Below are 17980 nucleotides of genomic sequence, written 5' to 3' on the forward strand. Positions count from 1 at the left end.
AAGAGAATATTTTGGACTTCTATCCATATTGGAACATACAGATATACTTTGTCTCTTTGTAATGACCACATAGTATTCCTTTACATGAACTTGTAATAATTTACAGTCCTTGACGACCATCTAAGTTTCCTTTTTTTGTGATTAGCAACAAAATTCAGAATATCTTAGTACATATTATCTTCATGCACATGTGCATATATTCATACTTTGAATTCTCAGATGTGAAATTGCTAGATCCAAGGGCATATGCATTTAAATTTCTGATACAGCTCAATTACCCTCCATAAACACAACACCAATTTAAGTGTCTATCAGCAGTGCATGTTTCTACATGCTATCTTCAACATGAGATGTGGCTGAACTTCAAAATCTCTTGCCTGTATAATTAGTAAAAAATGGTATTTGATTATGGGTTTAGTGTGCATTTCTTTAATTATGAGATTGAGGACATTTGTACATGTTTATTGGCAATCTCAGTTCCCTTTTCTGTGAATTATAAACTGCTATTCCATGTTCTTTTTTTTTTTTTTTTTTTTTTTTTTTTTGAGACGGAGTCTTGCTCTGTCACCCAGGCTGGAGTGCAGTGGCCGAATCTCAGCTCACTGCAAGCTCCTCCTCTCGGGTTCACGCCATTCTCCTGCCTCAGCCTCCCGAGTAGCTGGGACTACAGGCACCCGCCACTTCGCCCGGCTAGTTTTTTGTATTTTTAGTAGAGACGGGGTTCCACCTATGTTAACCAGGATGGTCTCGATCTCCTGACCTCGTGATCCGCCCGTCTCGGCCTCCCAAAGTGCTGGGATTACAGGCTTGAGCCACCGCGCCCGGCCGCTATTCCATGTTCTTAAACCATTTTCCTAATTGTTAAAATTAACTGATATGTAAACACTCTGTATATTAAGTAAATTAGTTCTTTTTCTGTCATATTTATAATTATTTCCCCCCAGTTTATGTTGACAAAGAGTTTTTAAATTCCAAGATCATAAGAAATAAGCTATATTTTCTTTTAGAGTTTTAAAGTTTTCATTCAATCCATTTGGATTTTTTGGCAGAGGAGGAGAGATAAAAAGAGTACAGTAAGGAGTCAGCTTTATATTTTTCCAAATTGCAAAAATATGATCATAAATTGGCTCAATTATTACTGTACAGTATTCTGCTGGTATAAGAGGGGTGTGTGTGTGTGTGTGTGCGTGTATGTGTGTGTAATTTTTTGCCTTTGTTTTCCCCTTCTTTCTTATTTTGTCAGCAAGTTAGGATTCCTATCAACACACACAACAAAGAGTATAATAGAAAAAAACACTCAAACTGAAGCCAAAAGCCCTACATATTCACATCAGCTCGAACCACTTATTAGCTATGTGACATACAGTAAATAATTTATTCTTTCTGAACCTTAGTTACCTCATTTAAGATATGTGTAGATAATGTGGATAATGATTTTTCTTCTTATATCTCACACAGTTGTGAGAATCAAATGCAGTAATCTATAATTTCACATCTATTTCATAAACTGCAGTACAATACAAATGTGAAGAAGTATGATTATAGACATAGACTTTTCTTGCAGTGATATGATATGCATTAGTTCATTTTATGTAAATTATTCATCTGGTTGAGATCAGGAAAGCTATTCTTGAATACACTCTTCACTGGAAGAATACAAAGATGGAGTAAATGTATAGAAATATTTTTTTCTATTAAGATAAAGCATTCTAATGAATTTAAAATGCTATCATGATGCAATTAGAAACTTCAATTGGGTTTTAGTTCATAAAAGTAAGGGATCCTTAATTGGCCCAAGGCTGTAAATCTGGAATAGGAAACTCTATAATCGATAGCTAGCCTGTATTGATTAATTAATGGCCTGGAGTCCAGTAATTTCTGAGAAGCTGTCATATCCACATAGACCATATTTTAAAAGATTGTAATTCTTTATTATCTGGAAGTCAGTTTTGACTCTCCTCTTCTGTTTCAGGCCAACAAATGTGTACTGAGTTCCTCAATAGGACAGCCATTGTGCTAGGGGATGAGGATACAAAGATTGTATCCTGGAGGATCTTTCAATCTGCTGCAGTAAGCAGACATATGAAAAGATAAATTCAATAGGAAGCAGTTAGTCCTAGAATAAAGGATGCAGAGTTGGCCACAGGTAGTTGGGGGGGTGGCGTAGGCACTTAGTCTAGGATGGTATGTGGGACGAATACCAAAAAGAAGGGAGGGAGCACGTAACTCCTGACTTGGGTACTGTTGCATGAGGATAAACTAGAAGTAAGCTTGACAAAGGACAGGGTACAGGAATAGGAAATGGCATTTGGGTTAGAGGAGACAGTAAGATCAAAAGCAGAGAAATAAGAAGCAGTACGGCAAGTATAATATTATAAAGAAGACTTTTGGCAGGAGTGACAGGACACAATATTGAGAGGGAAAGACTGAGCCATGCTGCATTTTGAAAGGTAGCTAAAGATTACAGATTTATAGAAGTATTACATACAAAGGCAATGAGATATGAAAATTGAAGTTTCAATTGAGACACCTAGATAAAACAGATTCTGTATACCAACGTCAAGTATCAGACAAACTGCAGCATTTACAAAGGAAATGTTTTAGAACCAGTTCCACTACCTTGATCCTCTCAGTTATGTCAAGACTATAAAAAGTGGTCAGAGAATGGAGAATGGGAAAGATTTTGTGAGAAACAATTTTTGAAAGAAGTTGTGAGGCGCATCCTCCTGCTACCTACAAGGAAGAAGATTTGTGGAGGTTTCCTGTGGACCGTAAGACTGTGTGATGAAGAAACTAAAGCATCAAGAACTCCTTGCTAGAAAGGATTCGCAAGTGAGCACTTTGAAGAGAAATGTATTTGTCAAAGTCAATAAAACCACAGGTGAGAGCTCCTCAGGGATAAATCTCTGAAAAAGTCCCCAAATCGCCCCATGAGAGAAAAGTCAGCTTTAAATTTCTGTTAGGCTCAGAGCATTATGGAAGGCTAAGATAGTAGTAGTAGGATTTTCTTCTCCTCTTTCTCATCTTTTTTTTTTTTTTTTTTTTTTTTTTTGCTTCTCCTTCCCCAAAACCTGGAGGGTACCTAAAAACATGGTTAGTAGGCTAGAGGGGAAAAGCAGATGAGAGAAGAAAGTAGTCTACCATACTTCCTTCTCCAAAGGCAGGCAGACTGCCTGTAAGTGGTTTGGCTGGGGCAAGTTTGTAGTTTTGATTGGAATCTTGTAATATCTTAAACTGGGCAGGGTGCCATGGCTCATGCCCATAATCCCAGCACTTTAGGAGGCTAAGGCAGGAGGCCTGCTTGAGCCCAGGAGTTCAAGGTTACAGTGAGCTATGATGGCACCACTGCACGCTAGCCTGAGCAACAGAGCAAGACCTTGTCTCTTAAAAAAAATATATATATATATTTAATATATATGTAGAATATATATATATTTAATATATATGTAGAATATATATATAGAGAGAGAACACCAATAAGTTCTGAATTAAGATCTTTTATTTAAAGCAATCACAGATGAACTCTAAATGGATCATAGACTTATATATAAAAATTAAAATCATAAAACTTCTAAAAGAAAACATAAGTGAAAATCTCTTGGGACACAAAAAATTCCCCTGCAAACATTGCTTATCAGGATGTAAAATGGCACAGCCTCTCTGGAAAATAGTTTGGTAGTTTCTTATAAACCTAAACATGTACATACCATAGAACCCAGCAATTATACTCTTGGGCATTTACCCCACAGAAGGGAAAACATGTTCACAAAAACCTGTATCTAACTGTTCACAGCAGCTTTATTCATATGAATAATAGCAAAAACTGGAAACAACCCGAGTCTTTCAATGGGTGAATGGTTAAACAAACCGTAGTACATCCATACAATGAAATACTACTCAGCAACAGAAGAAACAAACTACTGATACATGTAACAATTTGGATGGACCTCAAGGGTATATGTTTAGCAAAAAAAAGGCAATCTCAACCAATTATATACTATATGATTCTATTAAACACTATTCTTAAAATGATAGAACGATAGAGATGAGAAACAAATTAGTAGTTTTTTAAGAGATGTGATAGGTGTGGGGAGGTGGATATGATTATAAAGGGGTAGCAGAGGGAGTTCTTTCTTGGTAATGAAAGAGTTCTTTATCTTGATCACGGTAGTAGTTACACAAATCTATACATATGATTAAATTGGACAGAACTACACACACACACACACACACACAAATGAATGCATGTAAAATTGATGAAAACTGAATAAAGTCTGCAGTTTATTTAATATTACCATACCAATGTCCATTACCTGGTTTTGATATTATACTACAGTTATAAGACCTCACTATTGGGGAAAGCTGGGGGGAAGGGTCTGCAGAACTCTATGTACTATTTTTGCAACTTTCTTCATATAATTTCAAAATAAAAAGTTAAACAATTCTAATTAATAAGGAGAAACTCAAGAAGCAAAGAATATCGTTCCATAATTCCACCTACCAATGAACACCATACTTACTTTCAGGTATCTTTTGACAATAGAAAAAGTAGACTAGTTAAAACCATACTTTGTTAGCAGGCCTTAGAATTGAGAACATTACTGTGAAGGTTTTTATTTGAGGGAAGTTTGGAGTGGGTGAGAATATTCTATTCCATATGCTCATCTTTACCTTTAGTCTTTGGTAAATTTAAGTAGCACTTCCAAAGCAAGGCTGGCAAGAGGCATTTGGAATCTTGGAATGCCTGACAATATAGTACCACTGTTTTCAGTCATTTCCTAGTTTTAAGTGCATTTGAATGAAAGGCAGAAACATCATAGAGTCTTTTTGTGTCCCAACACCCTCCTACATGACATGGCTTTAATGTGGAAATGCTGCCAATATTGATTCTAGGAAATCACTTTACTGGCTTTTATCTGATTAGATGGCTTTGGAACAATGATGACTTTGTGACATCCTATTGATTTTGCCTTTAAAACGTTCCTCTTATCTTGTCTCTGCCTCTCCATTTCCACCGCTACTATTCGCCTAGGAGCCTTCAATATATCTTCTTATAGCTTTTTGTTAACTGGTCTCTCAAACTTAGTATCTGCAAACTAAGTTACCTGAAATTCCACTGCTGGATTAATCCATCCATAGCAAAACTCTGATTAGGCCATTTCCTTGATCAAAAATGTTTAAAAGGCTCTTTGTTGCTTATACGCTAAAATCCAAACTCCTCAGTTTGACATTCAAGATCTGCTCTGGGTGTGGAATACTGGATTGAAAATAATTTCCACTCAGAATTTTCAAGACATTGCTCCACTAACGTCTGGTTTTCATTATTTCTACTATGAATTCCAACATCATCCCCTGATCCCCAACATTCCTTTGTATGTAACCTATTTTTTCTTTCTAGAAGATTTTAATATATATTTTTTTAAACCTTAGCATTCAGATATTTCAAGGTGATACATATTTATTTGCCTATTCTTGGCATTTCCATTTCTTATACATGGAATCATACAATATGTAGTACTCTGTGACTGACTGGCTTATTATTATTATTATTATTATTATTGAGACATAATAATGTCTCCCAGGCTGGAGCGCAGTGGCACGATCATGGCTGACTGCAGCCTTGACCTCCTGGGCTCAAGCAGTCCTCCTACTTCAGTGTTTTCAAGGTTGAAAACATGTATACACATTGCAACATGTACCAGTACTCTTTTTATTGCTGATGAATATTCTATTGTATGGGTATATCATGTTTTTTTTTTTTTTTTTTTTTTTTTGAGACGGAGTCTCGCTCTGTCGCCCAGGCTGGGGTGCAGTGGCCGGATCTCAGCTCACTGCAAGCTCTGCCTCCCGGGTTCACGCCATTCTCCTGCCTCAGCCTCCCGAGTAGCTGGGACTACAGGCGCCCGCCACCTCGCCCGGCTAGTTTTTTGTATTTTTTAGTAGAGACGGGGTTTCACCGTGTTAGCCAGGATGGTCTCGATCTCCTGACCTCGTGATCCGCCCGTCTCGGCCTCCCAAAGTGCTGGGATTACAGGCGTGAGCCACCGCGCCCGGCCTATATCATGTTTTTGTATATCTATTGATCAGTTGATGGACATTTGGGTTGTTATCACTTTTTGCCTATTATGAATAATGTTGTTATGAACATTCACACACAAGTTTTTATATGAATATATATTTTTATTTCTCTTGGATCTACGTAGGAATGAATTTATCAGCTGGGATTTTAATAGGCAAAAAGGACCTACAGATACAAATGTAGCTATCTGTAGGTCCGTTTCTCCAGGGTGGTTCAATTTCTCCAAACTGCTATGTGACAGGGGTAAGTCTGGCTGCTGACTTTCTAGAGTTGGGTGGAAGCTGAACCTTTCCAGAGTAGGTGGGTAAATCAACTTCCTATGCAGAGACTGATAGCTGTCTTACCAATGTCCATCCCTCTCTCTTTCCTTAAGAACAGATTCCTATATTATTGGGCCCACCAATATATCCAGGTATAAAGTTTCCCAGGCTCCCTTAGAAAAAGGTGGCAATGAGACAAGAAGTCAAAGTCAACTAGGTATGGTTTCAGAGAGATTGCTTTAAAGGGAGATAACTCAGCTGGAAGGCATGTGTCTTTTTATGGGCCCATCTTTTCCGGTATCTAAAACAAATATGTTATGGTTGGAGCTCTAGTAGCTATCTTATGTCTATAAGGAGATTCTTGAATATCCTAAAGATGGCAGACTTGAACAGGACTGTCCACTTTCAGACAGAAGTGAAAAAAAATTTTTTTTACCTTGTTTCAGTCATTTCTATTTTGGGTATCTGTTAATTGGCAACTAAACTGAATCCTAAGTATAGACTTCTTTTTAGAATTTCCTTTTGTAGGTAACTAATCTGTTTGTCCTCTAAGTGAGAATTATAGATTAAATAATCTATCCCTCATATTTTTCCTAGTTTCATTAAAGATGGAGTTCATATTTATTTCTCATATTAAGTAATTTTTAAGACAAAAAAGCAGAACTGTTTTCACCTATTAAGTTAAAAACTGGAATTTTACCTTTCCAAACTTATTTCCTACCTTGCCCCTTTACATGTTAATACCTTGAACTATTCAGTAATTCTCTTCAAGCTCCATAATTTCCTACTTTCTACTTTTGCTCATTATTTCCATTCCAAGGAAAGCTCTGTGTGTGTCTATTTCTATGTTGAAAGTACATAGACCTGTAAGATCCAACTAACAGGCCACTGCCCTCTAAGGTCTCTCCTGATCCACTCAACAAGAAGTAATTTTATCTTCACCAATACCATTTCTTCCTTGACACTTACCTGTTTTACTGGACTCCTCGAGGTTGAGGCCTGTATCTTTGGTTCTCTATGCTATATTCTCTGTAGCATACGGCATAGTAGCTTGTACATAACTGTCACATACTGAATGTGTTACTGTATATCAACACATTTGGATTTTAGAAGCATTATTTGGTAAAACTATGGTATTTTCCACAGCTTGCTTTTTTAAGATAAAATTAACTGATTTAAAAATGTTTTTCTGCTATCTTAAAGTGGTAACTCAGACCTCCAAAGAATAATTTTATCTTTTAAAAATATGAGGGCTGTGCATGGTGGCTCATACTTATAATCCCAGACTCTGGGAGGCCAAGGCGGGCAAATCGCTTGAGCCCAGGAGTTTGAGACCAGCCTAGGGAACATGACAAAATCCCATCTCTACAAAAAGCATAAAAATAAGCCAGGGATGGTAGTGTGTGGCTGTAGTCCCAGCTACTCAGGAGCCTGAGGCAGGAGGATTAAGTAAGCTTGAGAAGTCCAAGCTGCAGTGAGCCGTGATTGTGCCACTGCACTCCAGCCTGGGTGACAGAAAAATACACTGTCTCGAAAAATAAAAATAAAAATGTTATGAGTGAAGATAAGCTTTGTGGTTTATCTCAAAAACCTTGAAGATTTCTGGCTGGAGGCAGTGGCTTATGCCTATAATCCCAGCTACTCAGGAGGCTAGGGCAGGAGAATTGCTTGAACCCAGGAGGTGGAGGTTGCAATAAGCTGAGATTGCACCACTGCACTCCAGCCTGGGCAACAGAGTGAGACTCTGTATCAAAAAAAACCAAAAAACAAAACAAAACAAAAAAAACAAAAACAAACAAAACCACACACACAACACTTTGAAAATTTCAAAATATCATGTCCACTATTTCATTATCCTCTGGATTGCTCCAGATAGAATATTTCTCCCTCTTGAAGAAGGGAAAAATAAAGTGATTTGCACATCATCATAAAGAAGAATGTAATAAGAAACAGGTCCCTCACCTCTTGAGTTCAGTGTTCTGATCAAATTTGATCAGATAAGCCCCGCTTCCCACCCAAAAAGACTGACATATCAGAGAAAGGAAAATTGAAAACTTCCATGTAACTTGAAGACATGATTTTAAAACACAAGAAACAGATGGGGAGAAAATTTTTAGCAACATGCATAGTAGTGGCTTACTATCCGTAGTAATAAAAAGTGCTATTCCAAATCATAAGAAATAGGATAAACAACTCAACAGAAAAATGGGCAAAGGAAACAGGTAAGTCACAGAAGAAGAAAACATATAACAGGATATTCAGTATACTAAGTATTATCAAAATACAAATTAAAACAAAGAAATTACCCCCCCGTCCCATGTTTTAGAGAGGTAATATACAGTAAAGGTTACATATACAGACTCTAAAGCCAATCTTCCTGGGTTTGAACCTCAGTTCTCTCATTATCCAAGCTCTATAACCTCAGGCAACTTATGAATTTCTCTGTGTCTCAGTTTTCTCATTTTCAAAATAGGAGTAATGACAGTGACTATCTCATAGGGTGGTTGTGATGATTAAATGAGTTAGCTTATATAAAGTACTTAGAATATATCTGTCACATAATAAATACTACATAAGTGTTTATTATTTCTATTCTTTCAATATATTGACAAAATGGAAAAGGTTGTCTGAAGGATAAAAGTAACCTTAATTTGTTGGTGGGAAAGGTCCTTTTTTGAAGGAAAATTTGATAACGTACATACTCTATACCAAGCAGTGCTACTTCTGAAATCCAACCCAGCCACTAGTACAAAAACGCACATGTTCAAAAATGTTCATGACATCTCTATTTTGTATCAAAAAAGGGAAACAATGTAAATATCCATCAATAGAGAAGTGACATACATTATTATAAAAACACTGTAGCATACAAATATTCAGTTGTTAAAAAGAATGATGTGGACTGACATTTACTGACATATGGAGAGTACAAAATATTTATACTAAAAAGGAAGTCACAAAGTAATATGCATAATATGATCCCATTTATATTAAAATATGGAAACATATACTTGGGTTCCCTTTATGTATGGAGTTTTAAAGAGGTTTGAAAATATAAAAATTGTTAATAAGGTTATTTATGTGGGGAGATAGGAAAGATAAAGAGGGTCTTTAGTTCTTTTTATTTATATACTGAAACATTTTCCCCTCCAAAACAACAAAGACAAGTGAGTATTTTAATTTATAATTTAAAAACAGAAAAAAAAAGAGCTGCTTACTACCTCTAACTGGAGGTTCCACAGATTGGATAAAAGAATAGAAATGTTTTGCTACTTAGATTTAGACACTGTATAACATTTTGAAAGAAGTGGCTGACTTCAGCAATTGATGCATCTGACCCAGGAAAATCAGAGGTCTTCAGAAAATACTTGGTCACACCTATAAGGGCACTAATTCAAAGAACTCAGCTGATGAGTATCTTGTACCTTAGCTCTATTTATCTGACTGTTCAAACGATCTGAAGGCAAGAGAGTCTTTTTTAAAACTGGAACACATTCAAATTACATTGAGTACATCCCTATACAAGAAAAAGTTTTTTGAAAAATTTCTGTATAGGAAATCTCTGCAATTCAAATGGAGTTGATAAATTAAAAGGGTTACTTAATATTTGAGATTTACTACCACTTTTTTATTGTGCTGTACTTAAGAAAGAAAGACTTTGCTATTGATTAAAGCATAACAGCATAAAAGTCACAAATAATACATTTCGATCACTGGAAAGGCTAAAAATACAGTAACCATATAATAGAAATACAAGAGACTCTGGGAGAAAATGATCTCTTGGTAATTCAGTCAAACAATTCCCATGAGCAACCTAAAACAAAATGAAATAGGAGAGAGCCCTTTGTTTGAAATAAAGAAGTTAATATTTAGTGCAAGGTTAAAAAATAAGGTAAACTTATAAAAAAAACTTGTCTCCCAAGTTTCTACATGATGCTACAGGATTTAAGAAAATGGCTATTGAATTGGGACTGTTTTATTTGCTGCACAACATCTTTGTTCTTAAGAATCAATAATCTGAAAAAAATTGTTATTCTATTTTTTGAGACATTAATAAAATGCTTTGAATTCCTGGAATGATGAAAATTATAGAATAATAGGAAACTAAGAAAAATATTTCAAAAATATTTTTTTATGATTACCTTAAAACAAAGAGGTATAAAAGAGATAATAAATATACTGCAAATTGGGCTGACTTGCAAATTTCACAGAGCACCTTTAATGTAGTTCAAGAAGGGCTAATAAAGCAGTAGTCCCCCATCAAGTTCCTTCATTTACAAGATAAAGACAGTAATCATCTGCTCGGCAAATCTATAATTTTATTTCTGTTTTCTAGGTAGATAAGTGAAAAACAGTCACTTACTAGAAAAAAAAAAAGTAAAACATAAATAAGAGTATCAAATATGAGAGGCAGACCTGAGTTCAAATCCCAGCTCTACTACTTACTAGCTGTGTGACCCTGGGCAAGTTTCTCAAACGTTTTATGCCTCAGTTTCTCATCTATAAAATGAGGATAATAATAATATCTAGGGTTGTTGTATTACATGAGACTACATTTAACATGTGTGGCACAGAATAGGTACTTAATAAATATTGGTGGTAGCGACGATGTGCTGATGCTGATACCACAAGCACTACTTCCAAAATTCTGAACATTATCGAGACATGACGTGTCAAAAATGTGTCAGCACACATTCAATGATTTTTGAAGGATATTATCCTTAGGGAGCTATATATTTGAGGTTTACTCAAGCTAATCGTCTTAATTATTGAAATCCATCCAGGCTTCCTTTTCAGCACACGTCTTCTAGATGTAATTGCAAACCAACAAGGCCAATTTCATATGCTTTACATACAGAACATAGCAGTAAAAAGCATAGACTATGGAGCCAAACTGCCCAAGTTCAAATACCATTTTTGCTATTTACTAGCTGTATGACCCTGGGCAAGATTATTTAACCTCTCTGTACTTCAGATTCTTCATCTATAAAATGGTGATAATAATAGTATTTATCATATAGAGTTATTATAAAGATGAAACAAGATAACATGTATGAAGCATTCTGTGACAGTGCTAAAACTGTTTAGCTATCATCATCATCATTCTTTATAGTCATTCTACCAAAAACAAAACAAAAGATACACCTCCGACCACTATAACTTGATTCTACAGAAACAGCTTAACTGACCCTGAAATTAGTTTTTATGTATCCACAAACTCTCCAATATTATAAGATTCTTAAACTGGTTGGGTATTTGAGTCAATATTTTGCATCTTGCCTTAATATGAACGTGACATAAAAGTCAATTTTTTATTGTATTTTTCTATTTGTCATTGATTGAAATTCAGAACAGACCAAAATGCCTTAACAAAATTCATTCTCAAACTGCTTTTTTTTGTTTTAAGAAAGTTAACTTCCTACCTGTCATCTGTACTGCGAAGGGATGGAAGCCGAAAGCTCGTGTTTCTGTCAAGCTTTGACTGACTTTTGGTCCTCTTGATGGAGCCTTTCAGGCGCTTGCTGAAGAATCCCTAGAAGGAAAGGCAGAAGGTGATGGGAGAGAGAACAAAAAGGGAACGTCACTCTTCCACACTGTCTCTGCAACAGGTATTTAGATTTGTACAATAAAGACCAGAAATAGAACTTAGCTTTTAAGCTCTTCAATTTTGTAAATAAGAGTTGCTTGAAACCACCTGGCAATGTGATGAGAAAATTTTCTTCTGTGAGAATTGGGATAATTAAACTTTCCAATAGCACCTAATTTCTTATTTCTTAATGTTTATATTAGTTATAGAAGAAAAAAAAAACTTCTAATTTTACTGGTAGATTTCCCAAAGCACAACAATATAACATAGACAAATATATTCCTTTCTATGAAGATGGTACCAACAATTTCAGTACAAATGACCTCTAGTGATTTCCCAAACTAAGGGAAAACAGGCAAAGAAAATGGCATGTGCAAAGGCCCCCAGGTGAGAAGGCACTTGGTGCACTGGAGAAATTAAAAGATACTGATAGAAGAAAAAAAGCTTTATTCTAAGATATGTAAAAAGGAGTTAACTAAGTTGTAAAATACAATGTATTGGTGGTCTCGGAAGTGTTAAAACTCGGTCTGTGTCACCTTGGATATGGCATTATAAAATTAAGTAATGAATGTGGATAAACTACTTTAAAATGAAGTATAGATAATTTATGAAATTGTTAAAGCTTCCAGACTTTAACAAAGTGCTTTACAGTCTTTGGCCCCTGCCTGCCTCCTGCCAGTTTTACCAAACTATCTAGAGTTCCCTGAACATCTTCCTTGACTCTGCACCTGGCAAATAATGAGCACTTAACAAAAGTTTGTTGAATAAAAGAATAAATGCAAAAATGAATGATGGTCACTACTTTCAAGAAATTTACAATTCTATCATTGGCAGGTGAAAGGAATCTTATAGAAGCATATTAAAATTTCTCAGTCAGACATGGTGGCTCATGCCTATAGTTCCAGCATTTTGAAAAGGCTGAGGTGAGAGTATAGCTTGAGGCCAGGAATTCAAGACCAGCCTGGGCAACATGGCGAGACCCCATCTCTACAAAAATAAAATAAAATAAAATAAAATTTAGCCAGCCATGGTAGCACATGCCTGTAGTCCCAGCCACTCAGGAGGATGAAGTGGGAGGATTGCTTGAGCTCAGGAGTTCAAGGCTGCAGTAAGTGACGACTGTACCACTGCACTCCAGCTGGGGCAATAGAATGAAACCCTAACTCAAAAACAAATAAAATAAAATAAAATAAAATATCTCAAGCAAAGATTCTAATTCAAAGAAAAATACTCTGACACATGGCGAATGACTCTAATCATCTTGAGATGAATTCATTTTATATAAGCTGTGTACAATAAACATTTCTGTAATGAAGAAAAAGAAATACTAGGCCAATATTAGCACATCGAATCTTTTATATTCCTTTAGTAACTACCAAAGCCCACTGTTTTGGGGTGAAGGCTATATTTATCAGGATAAGCTAGGTTATGCTTATCTAATTACTCCCCAATCTTAGTGGCATAAAATATGTTACATGTCCATGAGCAGGTCAACTGGCAGTTGGGGGAGTTCCTGTCTATGCTGTCCTCATTCAGGAACTTAGGCTAAGGGAGGCTCTCTATCTGGGCTTCTACAGTTTTTGCAGCAGGATAAAGGTAAAATAGCAAATTATGTACATGTACTAGCTCTTAAAGCTTCATGTCAATTTTGGTCTCATTTCACTGACAAAACAATCACATGACCATATCTAACTTTAATGGAGGAAGGGATATACAGTACTACCAGGTACTCAGAAAGGGAACTGAAAATACTTGGTGAACGTCAGTGTAGACTGCTACAGTGTTTTACCAAGCCAAGTTATTTTTTAAACATGCAGGCATTTGCTCCTTTGATTAGAGGAAAATGAAAACAAACATACCCAATCAGAAGCAGAACTATTTAGATTACTGAAAGGTAATACTTATAACGCTATATCCTATTGTTTTGGCCACCCAAGGAGAAAGTGTAAAAACTCCTAGTATATATCACACAGACCTAATACCCTAGAGGCTGTTTTTCACTCCAACTTATTATAGGTATGTAGAGATTGACTGAAGGCAAGGGAAAAAGGCTCAATGTGAAGATGATGAGGATGAAGATCTTTATGATGATTCACTTCCACCTAATAGTAAATAGTATATTTTCTCTTCCTTATGATTTTCTCAATAACACTTTCTTTTCTCTAGTTGACAACTTTAAGAATGCAACATACAATACATACATCATGCAAAATATGTGTTAATTGACTGTATATGTTATTGGCAAGGCTTCCAGTCAACAGTAGGCTAACACTAGTTAAGTTTTGGGAGAGTCAAAAGTTACATGAAAATTTTCAACTGCACAGCGGGTGGTGTCTCTAACCCCCATGTTGTTCAAGGGTCAACTGTACAATTTTGGTGTCATTAGGGAGAGTCACTGTCATTAGTCATAGTCATTAGTACATAAAGGCAAAGGCTTTATGTACTATTTTCTATGACTCAATCAGAATGAGTCACCACATCTGCTAATAAATGTAGTCAGCAAACCAGGCTTAAGTTTATAGAATTTTAATAGGATTGCTTAGTGTTGTTTCAAAAACCTAGGTTGAGATCCAGGCCAAGGAGTCGACCAAAAATGATACATACATTTCTAACAAAAATGCAGTTAAGCATTTGACTGAGACAGTATTAGTAGACGTTCACTTATCTAGTAATTTAATTCTACCTTTTTTGTGGCACTTTTTTTTTTTTGAGACGGAGTTTCACTCTTGTTGCCTGGGCTGGAATGCAATGGTGCAATCTCGGCTCGGCTCACTGCAACCTCCGCCTCCCAGGTTCAAGCTATTCTCCTGCCTCAGCCTCCCGAGTAGCTGGGATTACAGGCATGTGCCACCACACCTGGCTAATTTTGTATTTTTGATAGAGATGGGGTTTTCCCATGTTGGTCAGGCTGGTCTCGAACTCCCAACCTCAGGTGATCCACCTGCCTTGGCGCCCCAAAGTGCTGGGATTACAGGCGTGAGCCACCACATCCAGCCTTGTGGCACATATTATATCATACCTCATATGACAGAATATGATATACTGTATTTAATAAAATTTATGCCTATTTGTTGTAGAGAACTCTACTAGGAGTTGTAAGGAAATCAAAGATAAACACAAACTCTGCCCTCAAGGAACTTGTCATTTAATACAGAATTTAGACACTAAATATAAATTTATACACAGGCTTATTAGTAGACTGGACATGGCTGAGGAAAGAATCTCTAAGCATGAGGATATATCAATAGAAACATCCAAAACTGAAAAGCAAGCAAACAAAAATACCCAGAAAAGAATATCCAAAGACTACAGGACAACTACAAAAGGCATAACATGTGTAATGGGAATACCAAAAGGAGAAAAGAGAAATAAATAGCAGAAAATCAGAAACAATAATGACTGAGAATTTCCCCAAATTAATATACCAAACCAAAGATCCAGGAAGCTCAGAGAATACCAAGCAGCATAGATGTCAAAAAAACCCCTAAAAGAAAAAAAATCCCAACCCCCAAAACTACACTGAGGCATATCATTTTCAAACTGCAGAAAAACAAAGAGAAAGAAAAAATCCTAAAGAAGCCAGAAGGAAAAAACATCTTATGTACAGAGGAACAAAAATAAGCATTACATCTGGCTTCTCCTCAGAAACCATACAAACTAGAGAATGGAGTGAAATATTAAAGTGTTGAGAGGGAAAAAAAAGAACCCAGACTATCAACCTAGAATTCTATAACCTGCAAAACTATCCTTCAAAAGTGAAGGCGAAATAAAGCTTTCTCACATACATGAAAAAATTGAGGAAATTTGTTGCCAGTAGACCAGCCTTGCAAAAAATGTTTAAAGAAGTTCCTTAGAGAGAAAGAACAATATAGGTCAGAAATTGGACCTTCTTAAGAAAAGGAAGAGTATAGAAGCAATAAGTGAAAATAAAACAACCTTTTGCTTTTCTTCTTAATTGATTTAATATCAAAATAATAACAATAATGTATTTAATTATGCATGCTTATGTATGTATGCTTATGTATATATGATATATATGCTTATGTATACTTATATATAAGGGAAATGAATACTAATGATACAAATGACAAGATGGAAGAATTAAGATTATTTTATTATAAGGTGCTCATACTATCTAGGAAGCTGTATAGTGTTATGTGAAAATGGACTTGGGTTAGTTATAAACTTAAAAAACTGCAAGGGAAACCACTAATTTTTTTAAAAAATAAGCATAACTGATATGCTAAGAAAGGAGAGAAAATGGAATCATATAAGTCATTCAGTTACAATCGTGAAAGGTTATAACAGTGGAAGACAAAAATAAGGACACAGAACAAAGGCAACAAATAGAAAACAGTTAACAAATATGGTTAGAAACCCAACTAAATCAATAATCACTCTGAATGTCAATAGTCTAAATACACCAATTAAAAGAGACTGTCAGTGTGGATCAGAAAACAAGACCCAACTATATATCATCTACAAGAAACTCACTTTAAATATAAAAGCACATAAAGATTAATAGTAAATGGATGGAAAAAATATACTATGCCAACACTAATCAAAAGAAAGCAGGCATAGCTATATTAATTTCAGACAGAGCAGATATTAGAGCAAGAAAACTTAACAAGGATAAAGAAGGGCATTACATAATGATAAATGGGTCAATTCTCCAAGAAGACAGCCTTAATGTACACATGCCTAATAACGGAGTGTAAAGAGACATGAGGTAAAACTGGTAAGAGTTGCTAGGAGAAACAGATAAATCTATATAGTTGAAGACTGCAACACCTATCTATCAGAAATGGACAGATCTAGCAGGCAGAAAATCAGTGAGGACATAGCTGAACTCCAAAACACCATGTAATCAACTGAATATAATTGACATCTATAGACTACTTTATCCAACAACGCAGAATAGAGGTTCCTCAAGCTCATATGGAACATTCACCAAGACAGATCCAATTCTGGGCATAAAACACACATTAATAAATTTAAAGAAAAGAGATCATACAATGTCTTCTTTCAAACCATAATGGAATTAAACTAGAAATCAGTAATAGAAAGATGACTAGAAAACCCCAAAATATGTGGGAATTAAACAACATACTTCTAAACAACACATGACTCAAAAAAGAAATCTCAAGAGAAATTAAAAAACACTTTGAACTGAATGAAATAAAAATGAAAACACAACATCAAAATTTTGTGGTATGCAGTAAAAATAGTGCTTAGAGGAAAATTTATAGCATTGAATGCATATACTAGAAAAGAAGAAAGATCTAAACCCAATACTAAGTTTCTACCTTAGAAAACTAGAAAAAAAAGAGCAAATTAAATCCAAAGCAAACACAAGAAAAGAAATAAAAATTAGTGCAGAACCAATGAAATTGAAAACAATAAATCAATAGACAAAATCAATAAAATCAAAAGTTGGTTCCTCATGAAGAACAATAAAATTTGTAAGTCTCTAGCCAGGCTAAGAAAAAAATAGAGAGTACCCAAATGACTAATATTAGAAATAAAAGAGGGGACATCACAATGGGTCTTATGGACATTAAAATGGTGCAAAGGGATTTGATAATCTAGGTGAAACAGATCAATTCCTTGAAAGACACGATCTGCCAAACTTATACAGGAAGAAATAGACAATATGAATAGGGCTATATCTATTAAAGAAATTGAGTCAATAATTAATAACCTTACAAAACAAAAGCATTAGGCCCAGATGGGTTCCACTGGTGAATTCCATTAAATATTAAAGGAAGAAATGATACCAATTCTCTACAATGTCTTTCAGAAGATAGAAGCAGAGAGAATATTTCTTAACTTAGTTTTAGATTCACAGCAAAACTGAATAAAAGATATAAAGATTTCCAATGTTCCTCCCCTTCCCTCTACACATGCATAGCCACTCCTACTAACATCCCCTACCAAACTGGAATATTTGTCACAATTGACGAATTTACATTGACATCATCATCACCCATATTCCATAGTTTACTTTAGGGTTTCCTATTGGTGTTGTGCATTCTACAGGTTTGGACAAATGTA

General features: G+C 35.4%; 1 protein-coding gene across 10 annotated transcripts in view; it reads right to left on the reverse strand.

Annotated features, from left to right (window-relative positions):
* RASAL2 (RAS protein activator like 2) overlaps positions 1-17980 on the reverse strand; it is a 368857-nt gene that overhangs the window by 43017 nt on the left and 307860 nt on the right. For all 10 annotated transcript variants that reach the window (XM_050766785.1, XM_050766810.1, XM_050766801.1 and 7 more), the window contains one exon: positions 11763-11872. In XM_050766785.1, the coding sequence (XP_050622742.1) occupies positions 11763-11872 (110 nt within the window). The remainder of the gene's footprint in view (positions 1-11762; positions 11873-17980) is intronic.

The sequence above is a fragment of the Macaca thibetana genome, chromosome 1 (assembly GCF_024542745.1).
Source record: "Macaca thibetana thibetana isolate TM-01 chromosome 1, ASM2454274v1, whole genome shotgun sequence".
NCBI lineage: Eukaryota > Metazoa > Chordata > Mammalia > Primates > Cercopithecidae > Macaca > Macaca thibetana.